Source organism: Lotus japonicus, chromosome 4 (assembly GCF_012489685.1).
Source record: "Lotus japonicus ecotype B-129 chromosome 4, LjGifu_v1.2".
Taxonomy (NCBI): domain Eukaryota; kingdom Viridiplantae; phylum Streptophyta; class Magnoliopsida; order Fabales; family Fabaceae; genus Lotus; species Lotus japonicus.
In genome coordinates, this window is record NC_080044.1 from 12608717 (window position 1) to 12622043 (window position 13327).

The 13327-nt window shown below is 35.3% G+C and overlaps 2 protein-coding genes across 5 annotated transcripts; both read left to right on the top strand.

Moving 5' to 3' along the window:
* Positions 1–3186: 3186 nt before the first annotated feature.
* LOC130711729 (uncharacterized) lies at positions 3187–6950 on the top strand. 3 transcript variants are annotated; one of them, XM_057561450.1, is made up of 4 exons: positions 3187–4649; positions 4732–5007; positions 5119–5246; positions 6577–6950. In XM_057561450.1, exons 2-4 carry the CDS (start codon positions 4752–4754, stop codon positions 6706–6708), a joined length of 516 nt encoding a protein of 171 aa, XP_057417433.1. In that variant the 5' UTR covers positions 3187–4649; positions 4732–4751; the 3' UTR covers positions 6709–6950. The 3 variants fall into 3 exon arrangements, with proteins under 3 accessions (XP_057417433.1, XP_057417432.1, XP_057417431.1); XM_057561449.1 differs by having other exon boundaries at positions 3188–3662; positions 3707–5007; XM_057561448.1 differs by having other exon boundaries at positions 3188–5007.
* Positions 6951–11178: 4228 nt separating this feature from the next.
* LOC130714860 (protein CYSTEINE-RICH TRANSMEMBRANE MODULE 13) lies at positions 11179–12947 on the top strand. Of its 2 annotated transcripts, none has more exons than XM_057564828.1 (4): positions 11179–11323; positions 11472–11532; positions 11630–11798; positions 12577–12947. In XM_057564828.1, exons 2-4 carry the CDS (start codon positions 11478–11480, stop codon positions 12620–12622), a joined length of 270 nt encoding a protein of 89 aa, XP_057420811.1. In that variant the 5' UTR covers positions 11179–11323; positions 11472–11477; the 3' UTR covers positions 12623–12947. The 2 variants fall into 2 exon arrangements, with proteins under 2 accessions (XP_057420811.1, XP_057420813.1); XM_057564830.1 differs by having other exon boundaries at positions 11221–11311.
* The last annotated feature ends 380 nt before the right edge of the window (positions 12948–13327 follow it).

Consider the following 13327-nt stretch of genomic DNA (forward strand, 5'->3'; position numbering starts at 1 on the left):
TATAATCATAATTATATATTGGGGTTGTCTAAATGACCCATGATAAAGTTTTGGTTAAATAACCTACCATTCAATTACATTAGAGATAAGTGAGTTGGAATTTTTATATTTTATTTATTAATATATTTCAAACTCATTTATTTCTAATGTGATTGGATGGTGGGGTATTTAACCCAAACTTTATCATGGGTCATTTAGACAACTCTTATATATATAATCAATAAATAATTAAGTAACAATATTTGAAAGTTAGAGCATCGGTGTACTAACTTTACCAAAACGTTAAGTTGAGAATTCATTCTCTCTTTTGATTAAATTTTGAAGCGTAATAAACAGCAAGATGTGACTACAATAAGCGCGTAAATCAACTGGCTCTAGTTATTTTACCAAGCAAATATTTTAAATTTGAGTTCAAGCATTGAGTACTTGGTGGGAATAATTTTACTATTCATTTATATAGAAATCATACTCAAATCAAATTCAGTGGAAAATATATGTGCTTTAAACTCAAAATAGGGCAGCAAAATGATAAGTGTTATAAGACCAACATTTAGAAAAGAAAATCTAGGAATTTGTTTTTCCTTTTAATTAATTTTTTATGTTTTGGCATGCCGAACTCGAGGCTCTTTGATTGTTTTAAAAATGTGTTTAAAAGTGTGTTGCTAGTGTAGGAACAACAAAAGTAAGTTCAACACTGTCCTCAATTCTAGCACTCAGGTGAGTTACACATATTAGGAGTGTAAGTGGGCATGACCCGACTACGAACCCATCAACCCGAACCAACTCAATCACATTTGTGTCGGTTGGATTGGGTTAGGTCACCATATCTGTTCGAGTATGAGCTTGGATATTGAAGATCCAACTCAATCCGCAAACTCAATCAACCCGAATCACTCCAAATAATATAACTAAATAATATTAAAAATAAGAGTGAGTCTCTTTCTACACTTATCCTTAAGGTTTTGGTTTATTTTTACCTCAAGTGTCACTCTTACACGACAAAATTTTAGCCAAGAAACAATCTCGGGTAAATGGTCACTTTAGTCCTTGAAAGTGTCCACCGACTTCACATTCGTCCCTGAATGAATTTTATCCACCTTGCGGTCCCTGAATGCAGCGAACGTCATTCATATTGGTCCTTCTGTTAAAAAAACCTTAACGGACGTTAAGAAATTTATTTTTTATATTTTTTTCCCTAGGTGGAAATCATTAATTTAAATTTTAAAAAAAATTAACTAAAAAATTGATTAATTACAAAAACTCAATTAAAAATCAAAACACGAAATCCTAATCACCTTCTTCTCATCTTCTTCCTACTTCTTTTTTTTTTCTTCATCTTCTTCATCAAATACAAGAAAAAAGAAAAGCCCTATCAATTATAGCCATTGACAGACAAGGAAGAAGGAAAAGATCAAAAGACAAGATTGCAAGCTTAAGGATAAAGGAGTAAAGCCCTGTTGCACTAGAAGAACCCGATGTATAATCAAAGCACACCATCCTCCAAAAAGGATAAGATAACTCAACAACTTGTGGTTCCAAGCATCACAAACACACAACTAGAAAGGCCAAGAGAAAACCCACCAGTAGAAGGAAGACAAAAACATAGCGTGGGTAAAACAGGGCACATGAATTTACAGCAGAGCAATGAAGGAAGAAGGGTGCATCTGCCAATATCATGAACAACTCAGATCAAACCCACTGCCACCGCCCTCATCCCCATCGCAGAAACCTCCCTCCACCGCAACCCCATCGTAGAAAACCACCGCCACCGCAACCCTGGCCACAAAACCCAGACCGAACCCAGCTCCATCTCCTTCCCCAACCCTGGCGATAAGGTGCTGTAGTGGGGAGAACAAAGGTTTGATTGAAACTTCAAACCAAAAGAGGAAAATGTTGAAACTTTTTTGTGGGTTTGAAAATCTCTACTCAGATCTGTGGGTTTGGAAATCTCATTAGGTAGAGAGAAATGGGTTTCAGTAGGGGTGGGGGATGGGGTTTGCGGTGGGGGATTGGGTTGCGGTGGAGTTTGATTGTGATGGAAAAATTGGTGAGGATGATGAAGAAGATGAGAAAAAAGAGATGAAGAATGATGGTGATGGCTGGTGGTTAGGATATTTTGTGTTTTAATTAATTAAAATTTTAGTTAATTTGTTATTTTAATTTAGTTTAATGAATTTTCAGCTTTAAAAAAGGAAATTATTAACATCCGTTAAGTTTTTTTTAACAGAAGGACCAATATGAATGACATTCGCCACATTCAGGGACCGTAAGGTGGATAAAATTCATCCAGGGACGAATGTGAAGTCGGTGGACACTTTCAAGGACTAAAGTGACCATTTACCCAACAATCTCTCTGACTTTGCTGACATGCCATTGTAATGGCCTATCACTGGCCTCCGAAAATATTGAATGATTTAAACAACCTATTCTTCTTTCTTTTACGAGATGTGATTCAAACTCTCTGTTAAGATAGTAGTTTACAATCTCGACATTTCATCTTCATGTCCCTTTCTTTTGTGTCCCTTATCTTATATGATTTATCATGTTCTTTTTTTATTTTTCTTTTTAAATTTAGTGCAGAGTTTGTTAAAATATATTATTTTAATTTATTTTCCGTTGTAACCAAAAAAAAAATTTATTTTAATTTAATCACCTGATCCGAACCAACTCATTCAACATTTGATTGGTTATGCTCGGGTCCAAAAGAAAAAATGAAAAAACCTTACTAACTCAACCCGAGGCCTTTTGATTAGTTCGAACTTATAAACACTTGAAATTCGACTCAACCCAACCTACTTACACCTTTAACGCAGATCTAGCACGCATCAAAAACTGTAGTAGATGTGATTCATCCGCATCTAATTTTTACTTTCATCACAATTTCACTCATTTTCTCTTTTATATCTCTCCAATTTTTTACCACATCTCACATCATATTTGTTATTTCATATATTACCTTTCTTCGGAAAAATTTATTATGGTCATCTAAAAACTTGTGTAAAGTTACACCTCTACCTTTTGACCTGCCACTTCAGGTTTTTTGTATTTTTTATATTTTTAAAAATTACAATAGTTAATATATTATACAATTATTAAGTAAATAGTTAGAGAATGATTAGGGTTCATTTAAGATTAACTCATGTGGTAAATAATTAAGTTAATAATTTATCCTTAATCTTTTCCTCTTCTCTCTCCCTTCTTCATCTCTTCTCTCTTCAACACCAGATCCAAACTTCTATCAATATCCAAACCCCAAAACCCATCCCACCATCTCTGCAAAGCCAATGGCCTATTCACATATGATTATTCCAGATAGAAGTCAATGGAGAGGGCATGGAGAAGGGTAAAAAATCCAAACCCAGCCAAACCTAGAAATAAAAAAACCATTCCTAGCCCTAAATCGCGATTCCTCCATGGCAGAGTCCCCTAATCGATCGGAGCAAGAGAAGACAGGGGATGCAGAGGATGGGTTTTCATCAATTTTCCTGCAAAGTTTTCTTCTTTTTGCGATTTTGTGGTGTGGGTGTTGAACAAGAATTGATCTTGCTGCTCCTGGGAACAAGATCTGGTTTTTTTCCTTGGTTCTTCATTCCCCTATCCTGGATTTAGGGCCAAATAGGATGCAAAACTAGGTTTTGAGAAGCAAATGAAAAAAAAATGATGTGATGTTGTGGGTTCGTTAGTCTGTGGTGGTTGCGGGTATGAGTTTGATGACGACGGTGGTTTGGTTCGGTTTCTGCAAGGAAGAAAGTGGAGCCTCGGAATGTCTCGAGTTCAGGTACGAGGAGATCGGGTTCGATAGGCAGTTTGGCGAATTCAGTTTATGTTCCGCCGAGGCGGAGTAGCACCGGAGGATTGGTCCAGAGGCCGTCAGTGTCTGGGTATGAGTTTCAGAGGTTCAGATCTGGTTTATTTGGTTTTGTTTGTAAAGCTTGAATCTTTGGAGAAAAATATGGTGTTGTATCTGTATCTTAGTGCTTAAAGTTGCCTACTTTTTAGATAAATGGTTTCAGGTCACTGAATCTTTTTGTTGTTGTTGAATGATGAACATGATGAGGTGAGTGGTTGCTGAAGCAAACAAATCTACAGGAGGAGAGAGGACCTGAGGAATTGGGGAAGATGATAATGAACAACCATCTTAAAATGTGGATTATTAATAATTATTTCCCTAATTATATTATAATATATTAAATATTTTTATTTTTATAAAATATAAATTACTTGCTAAATTTCCTATGCACAAGTTTTTAGAAGACCATAATAAACTTCTCTCCTTCCTTCCAAAACCTCTTATATAATCTGACCCACTTTCTCATCACCTGCTCTCCTCAATCACTCTCTCACCCTTTCATGCCATGCTTTTCCCTGTTCACAACTCAGGCCTCTACATAAAACATCACACTATTCTTCAAAACCCGCAGTACTATTGAGATCATCCCATTCCCTCAGCATGATTCTTGGCGTGCCTCAGTGAACTAACCTGCAGGAAGAACAACAACATCGTCACCTTCATTTATAACAACCAATTAACACAAACAATCCACACACGTTCTCTCTGCCTCTGTCTCTGCTCTGAATCCTCAGAAAAAAGAAACTGCACATTCCGTACCTGTCTTTCAAACGTCACCCAATTGGAAGACGTAACGAAAGTAACGTTTTCCTACAGATTTCACTTTTACTATTTATCATCATCACTCACCACTCAATCAAGATTCAAACTCACTTCTTCAGCTAGCTAGCACTTGTTTGTGATGGGGAATTGCCAAGCTGCAGAGGCTGCCACGGTTGTGATTCAGCACCCAGGGAACAAGATTGAGAGGATTTATTGGTCGCTAAGCGCCAACCAGGTTATGAATTTAAACCCTGGTCACTATGTTGCACTTGTCTTAATGTCTTCTGAGAATAACAACAACAATGGTACGCCATTGAATTCAAAGCATCTTAAGCTTCTGAGACCCGAAGATACTTTGCTTATTGGCCAGGTTTACCGCTTGATCAGCTTCGAAGGTCAACTTCTTACATATATGATATGATTTGATTTGCTATAATCTCTGTTTTTAATAATAAAATAAGAAATTAATTGATCTTTTAAATTGTGTTTTTGGTTGCCTACTACAGATGTTTTAAAAGAGTTTGCTTCCAAGAAATCTGGTAAGCTTGGGAAATTGCTCAAAGAGAGAGGTACTCATGGGGTTCACCTTAAGCACAAAGATTCCAGAGCTACAAGTTCTGATACTCCCATTAAGGTAACAATTTGATCTGTGTTATAAATTTTAAATTGGTTTTTCTTTTTCTCATAAAACTATTAAGTGTGCTTTTAGATTTCTATTGAATTCAATATGATGTGAATCTACCTTGAGGTCAACGTGTGTCAGAATTCTACTTATCTAATCCACGTTAATCTCAAATGTGATAAATTCTAACTTTTCTATTAATGTCACGTCTTGATACGTAAAATTACATTTGCCTTAATTAGCTCGAACGTCAAAATAAACATGCACTATACAATCATGGTCCATGTGTGCCTAGAGTATCACTTTGATGTTTCCATTTTTCTTAGATTTTTAAGGTGGGGTTTAACTGAAATGTTGAGGTATTGTAGTATTTAATTTTTTAAAATTTGATTATTAGAAAGAAGAAAGGGTAGAGGGATAGGGGTGACACATAGAAGCACAGGCACTTACATGAGTTGCAGTATAATTTACAACTACCGAATTGTCATGATAATTTAGATGACTATATACCATGGGAAATTTGGAAGTACGTTACACAATCACAATGCATGCTCCACGCACTATCTAAATAATGATGCACCCTTTTGTTTTGTTACTTTATCACTTTCTAAGTTTTTTCTTCACGTTTCCACTTCATGAAAGCACTACCTAATTACAAAAGGAACGTAAGGACCAGCGCTGAGCTAATCATAGGATGGTTGGATGCATGCTTTTGATTAAAGAAACAAACAATCTTTTCAAACCAAGTTCTTTTTAAAAGAGAAAACAGAAAAAGAAATTAAAACAGCAAGAAATGCAATGTATGATTGGAAATCTTTTATGATTGATTATGGAGAAAGTTATATGAATAATTAAATAGTGTTAAAATTGATTTTGAAGAAAAGAAATTAGTCTTAACATGTTATTACCCCTTGAATCAAACACCAACCATCTTTACCATTTGGGATAGATGAAGGGACCAAGTAGGAATTATGAATGAAGAGTCACCCCTCCTTACCCTTTGCATTAGGGTCTAAAGTGGCCAAGTTGGAGTTCTTTTATAACTGGGAAATGATTTATAGTGTTTGGCCAATCAATTCCAACGGTGATTGGATTATTTTATTAATTTTTTAAAATAAGTAATCACTATTAATGAGTATGATACTCATTTTACCATTAAAAAACTAAGTTCTTAAATAAGTCAATTGCATTCCCGGTCCTGTTGGATATGAATCATCTGATGACTTTTGGATTGTGATATGAATCAATATGATTTGTCATTTTCCCTTTGCCTCTTTGGCTCTTTGGCGTGTGTGCCTATCCAATACAAATGACATTGTTATCTCTTTTTCTTGTGTGTCAGGTGGAACAGGATATTCAACGAATGGGAAACAATGGCAGCAGCAGCAATAACAAAGGTGTAGGAAGGCATTTCAATGGTGGTAGTGGGCATTGGAGGCCAGCTTTACAGAGCATTGCAGAAATTGGAACTTGAAAGCAATGTTATCTTATCCCCTCTGACCCCCATCACTCCCATGAATTACAGATCAAACCATGCGCCAACATTCCTTTCCTTTCACCCTTTTCAATACATTCATATTATGTAATGTAATCTTGTGAATTTTAGGTGTGATATCTCACGTTGATTATTAGCATGTTTGAAAAATTGTATGAACTTTTTTCATTCAAAATCAATTGTGTCACTTAGAAGTTAATCACATAAGTTTTATTTTATAATTGATTTTGACTTTATAATTAATTATAGAGAAATTTTCATACATGCATGCATAATCTACTACAAAAGTTAAAATTTATAGTTTCATCCCTAATTGACTATGAAGCTTGAACCGACGGGCCCAAGGAGTGAGGTGGGTTGGACTCGGATTAAACACTTACACGATGGAGGATGGGGATGGAGAACCTTGGGTGGAGAGTCTAAATCGAAGTGGGGATCGCCGCACTTGAGGTACCTACAGGAACTCTGATGCTTAAGTCAGTAAAGGAGGTGGAGTTATGGAGAAACGTAAAGTGAGGGAATCAAAAAACTTATACCTTCTCGTGTTGAAGAGGTGGGTATTTATAAAGGAGGTTTGTGAGGCTCATGGGGTGATCACTTTCAAGTGTTGCTGCCAAGGGCTCGTGCAGTGTTGGATCTTTGTTGCTATGCCCAGATCTCATAGTGCAGAAGGGTGTGGCAAGCCTGGTGTGTTAAGTGTGGGACGCGGGTCAACCGGGGGCGATGCAAGATTGCTTGTCGGGGGTTGCTGGTGAGAGGTCGCTTTCAACTCGCACCTTCTCAAGGAGCATGCCACGCTCCATCGTAGGATCCCTAATTTCCCTTTGGGCATGCGCAATGCAGAGCCACGATTTGTGGTGACATATATAGATTTCCGCCATTGCTCTGTCTAGGTCTTTTGTTGTCCCTTGTCTACCAGGCCTTTAGGCCTTGGTCGTGTCGACGACCGCAGGTCCTTGACCTGGGTAGGAGGTTAGTCGGGGTGATGCTATCTAATTCGACAGAGTCCATCTTGTCTAGGGTGTAACTCGACAAGATGGATCCCCGTAACAATAGTCCCCCAACTTGGGCATTGGTATTGTCGGTGTCCAAGCTATAGGTTGCAGACGATATCCGCGTAATTGTAGTTTCTCAGCTATGGGATGGTCTTGCCGATGTCCAAGCTATATGTTGTGGACGAGATCCTTGTGACAATAGTCTATCAGCTCTGGCACCAGTCTTGCCGATGTCCGGGCTATAGGTTGCAGACGAGATCCCCATAACAGTCGCCCCTCAGCTCAAGCATCGGTTTTACCGATGTCCGAGTTATGGGTTAGACACGAGATCCCCGTAACAAAGTTAAAATCAGTATTTGTTAACGGATATAATCTATGTGTGATCCACATCTAGTAAAAGCAACAAATAGTTGCTTTTAGAAAGAAAATATGAAGCTAAGGAAAAATATTCAAATACTCAAAATATAATTCTAATAATGAAAAAATTAATTCTAATTCTAATACTTACAAATGTGAAGCTATTCAAGTCGTCCTAAATGACCACTTAGCTCATCGTTGTCCTAGTCGATCAAATGATGACCAAATGCAAAACATTCACTCTTGTAACCAACTGGTTTAACATAAGACTAAGATGTTAAGATTTTGGTCAAGTTCTCCACAAAATCATTGATATGATAGCTTCCCGAGTAAAACGCATCCACCATTGATCATCTCGATTACTATTTATACAGGTTTGTTCACAATGTAAGTTAAGTATTAATTATTTTGTTCACTCACTGCTCTTTTAAACTTTGAAATTCTCTCTCAGATTTTGAGCTAACTTGAACGTCGAAGTTTTTTTTACAAATACCTCCCTCCCTATGGATTCTCACTATTCCATCATAATCTCAACCACGTTCATCATTGTGCCCTCAGCCATATTCACCACCGCCCACCACTGTATTTAACCAAATATGCTGTAGTGCTTTACAGCGTTGCTCTATTAATTCTTGTCAATTCATGGATAATTGGATCATATCTTGATGTTCTGATCCAATATGTCTATTTATGCTAAATAGTTTTCTTTTAGCACATAAATTATATGTCTAGACATGCTCTGGCACCACCAACAACGTTTGTGATCTGGTACCACATGAAAAACTCTCCCTAGACCACAAAAATAGTTTTTTGAAAATGTTTAGTTTCCAAAAATTAATTTCCAGAAGTATGTAGGTGGTGCAAGGAGAAATTTCGAGTATGCATGATCAATGAAGCCCTATGTAAAATAATGCTATCCACAAACTCCACATTCAACCGTGGATGAGATAATTTCGAGTCCAAGATAAAAACAAAAACCCTGCAAATCCAGTCAAATCTCAAGACCGGACTTTTTTTTTGGTAGTGCTAGCTCCACTATATGCACCATTTACAGTTCAAGGTTTGTATTTACTTGCTTTGCTTTGTTTTTATTGAATCAGGGGTCAATTTTGCAATCACTTTGTTCCTTACTTTTCATTCAAATGCTTTAATTCAAAAAACTGGTTATTTGTTCTAACTAGATGTCTCATGAACATGCTTGTGCACTTCAATTTGATATTTATTTATTTATAACCAAGATAGACGTGACCTCCAGCTGTTAGAAAAAAAATATATTCATGTATGAGTGTTTTGTGGCACACATTCAACATTTACAATTTATGGCAATTGAGGTTATAGTCAAGAAATATAATATTGAATGAGGACATGAATGAAAGAAAATGAGATAAAATGTTTTGAACTTATAAAACAACAATAATTTAAAATAAAACATAATGTTAAAACAACAATAGTTTTGAAATGAAGGGAGTAGTATATAGGGTTCGATCCATAGACGATGATGTGTATGGAGAATGATTTGTTATAAGAGATAATTTATCTGCTTAATTTGATCTTAGAACTTCGAAAGATTAATCTCATTGTCGCCGGCTATAAAAATAATACATTGGTAAACAAAATAGAAAACATAGTTCTAACCTTCTCGAATACTCAAGAAACCCTAATTAAGGGTTTACCTCACACGGGTCCCTCTCTATTATATTGTGTTTCTACAAGGCTATGTATTGTGTTAGGACTTTAATTGTAGATTGCTTTGGTTAGATTGACTTTAATATGTTTATTGTGTTAAGTCTTAAACATATAAATAAAACCAATAATAATAAGTCTCTGCCCCAAATAAATCCATAACAATGGAAAAGAGGAGCACCACATTCAAAATTCTTATTATCTATGTTTATTTATAATATAATAACAATAATAGATAAATTAGTTGGTCTATCAAAGCCAAATAGGCTTTTATAATAGCTTAGGTATGACCGTTTTAGTTAATTAAATCTTTTAAAAAGGTTGAGCCCAGCTTTTTTAATAAACAAGTCAAGTTAGGTCAAGCCTCCAACGAGACAAGCCACGAACTTCTGTTGGGCCGCCTGCGTTATTTCCACTCCTGAAAATCACTTTTATGTAAGCTGAAATAAACATGATGTCACATGCATCTATTAATTTTCTAACACTTTTGTGGCAAATTATTACACTACTTACCCCAACTAACGCATGAATCTTCACATAAATTCCTATTTATTGTGGATTACTTTTGGATTATTAAAGTTAGAAAAAATAATAAGACTATAACAGAATATAATTTTTTTTTACATCGGAAAGATAAACTGCACTCACCAAGAATCGATCCCTTGATCTCCCCTACCCAACTCATATATCCCCCAGCTCCTACGACTTAAGATATCCTACGGAGACCAGAATATAAATTTAAAGAATATGTATGACACAAGAATTTATTTTATTTTAAAATTGATACTTTTAATAGAGAATCACCTTTCCAAGTGTAGCAAAAAAATATATATTACTTCCAAGTGTAACAAAAAATTAGAGAATTGAATTTTATTTGGTACAACATAGAGAACTGATTTAATATTAATCAATGAGAAATTTTTTAGCATTAATGGATTAGATATCTATTTAAAAAATGATTAATGAAAATAATTTTGATTGATTGAATATCTATTTAAAATAAATAGTTAAATATGAAAATTCATGTCACGCGTCTTAATCAGAAAACAGTTGATAGCATGATTCCAAGAAATTCAATTTAGTAAATAGAAATTTTATTTGTTAGGAATATATATATAGAAGGATTAACTTTTTTGGGCAAAAAAAAAATAGTTCTCTGAAATTTTAATAATTTTTTTTACACTTGGAATAATTTGATGGAAAAATAAAGAAAATATGACAAAAAGGACAAAGATAAAGTATGATTTAGATGAGATTGAGAATCTGATGGTAAAATAATGATCACTTTATTCCAAAAAAAAAATTATATATATCATCTGTGGTATCTTTATGCTTTGATTGAATTTGAAATTGAAATACCTTGTCCTCATTTAATAAAACGCGTTCCGTTGGAAAGTGAAAACAAAGTCAAAAAAGTTTACAAAAGTGTTATATAAAGGACGTTTAAATAAAGAAGCTAAGAGCGTAGTGGAAAACAGAGCGAAAATCCACACTTCAAATAATTTTCGGAATCGTTGCAGCTTTTGAACAAACGCGCAGCATTTCAGGTATCCAAGAAGGTATCACGAAACTTCCTAACAGTTTCTCACCGCCACTAAAACTCTCTCTGTATAAAACACCCTGTTCATGTTTCATTGTTTCTCTCCATCCACATCACAAACCGTTTTCACTTTCTCACATTCTTTCGTTTGAATTCAACTTTTTCAGATTAACATGAGCTACTACGATCATCAGCAACAACCACCAGTTGGTGTTCCTCCTCCACAGGGTACTTTTTTGCACTCTTGCTTCATACCCATCTCTTGATTTCGTTCTTTGGTTCTTGTTTTTTGTTATTGAAACTGATTCTGAGTTGGGTTGAACAGGGTATCCATCGAAGGACGCTTACCCTCCACCAGGGTACCCTGCACAAGGGTATCCTCCAGCAGGGTACCCTCCACAAGGGTATCCTCAACAAGGCTATCCTCAACAATACCCTCCGCAATATGCTCAGCAACCTCAACAGAGGCAGGAAACTGGTTTTCTTGAAGGATGGTATGTATCTCTTTTTCTTTCTGGTGCCTTTTTTTTCATCAGAGCATTTTGGGGTTTAGTCAGAGTAGATGGACTGCTATGAATTCAATCTGAGATTGTTCACCCAAGAAGTTTTCCCCTTTTTTTTCTTTTGATGTTGATGAGTTAGTATCTGTTTGATTTTCAGTTTGAAAGTGTTTTATCCGACCGGAGGTCCAAAGCTTCTTTCACGTTTGGGGCATTGGAATGTAATTTCGAATTTCAATGTCTCAAACAGACTTCTAAACTGGAAATCAAACACTTTCTTAGAAAGCAATAGAAGAAGTTATTTTGATTGGATTCATGTTGTCAGCCATCCCTGATGGCCCTAATTTTTTTTAATAGGAGTCAATAGATCTAATATCTTGTTTACTTGCATGTCTATTGAGAATCAACTTTTTTTAAGAATTAATTCTGCTATCTAGAAGCTACCCACATGAAAAAAATTCTGAATTGATTTTAGCTGTAGAATCAGCTGGGGAAGAATTTTTAGTATATGTGTGGTTTCAGACTTTCAGGTCAAAACAATGTTTGGTACTTTGTAAAACCAGATCACGATTTTCAATGCATGTTCACCAAACTGAATGAACTTGTTGGATTAGAACTTTCACATTCATGATTCACCCAAGGGAAAGCCAAATAGCGTTTTAATTTATTTCAATCTCTCATGGTCTCTTTGTTAATGAGATGTTTTTTAAGTTAATGATGTTTATGTGTTGATGGCAGAAAAATTGATACTAGCTTGTGTTTTGTATTGCAGTATGGCTGCACTCTGCTGCTGTTGTCTACTAGAGGCTTGCTTCTGAGTTCTGATTTCTGAAAGGGACGTTGCTGGTGGCCCAATAGAGTCAAAGTCATTCTGAGAGGCAGCATCCTAGGAATTTTATCAAGGGCTTAGATTTTAATTCAGATAGTGTCTTCTTTGAAAATTTTTAACATGGTGGATATTCTTGCGGTGTATATGAATATCCGCATATGAACTTGGTCAATTCATGGGTTGATATTTTTCTCTGAATTTTAACTGATTGAATTTAGCCATTTAGGCAGCTTGCTTCTTCATGCTTATATCATGTACTAATTACTATCAACTCGTTTGAATGCAAACTAAATAGTAAATAGCATTTGCTATCACTTATCTAATGTTTTTTTCTAGTAGATAAGTCGTGACACGCTCTCATCAGTATCCAAATGGACTCCATTAGTCCATTGCTAATTAGTAATTACTTAAGTTCTGGTGCCAAATTATATATTTTTTAATTCATTTTTGAAGTTACATGGAAGGACAAAACAGAAACCTTGAATTTAAAAAGAAAAAAAATACTAGATACGTATGAACACTTAATATAACAAGTGCTGACTAGATCCTTTTTTATATTATTTACACTATGACCCTAACTGAATTATAGCTTACTAAATATTTCCTCACCTTTTTTAATAATTATGTACGTAAGTATTAAGATTAGGTTTGCTGAACTTCCATCAAAAGTTTCTGTTTTTTTTTAAGTAAAATT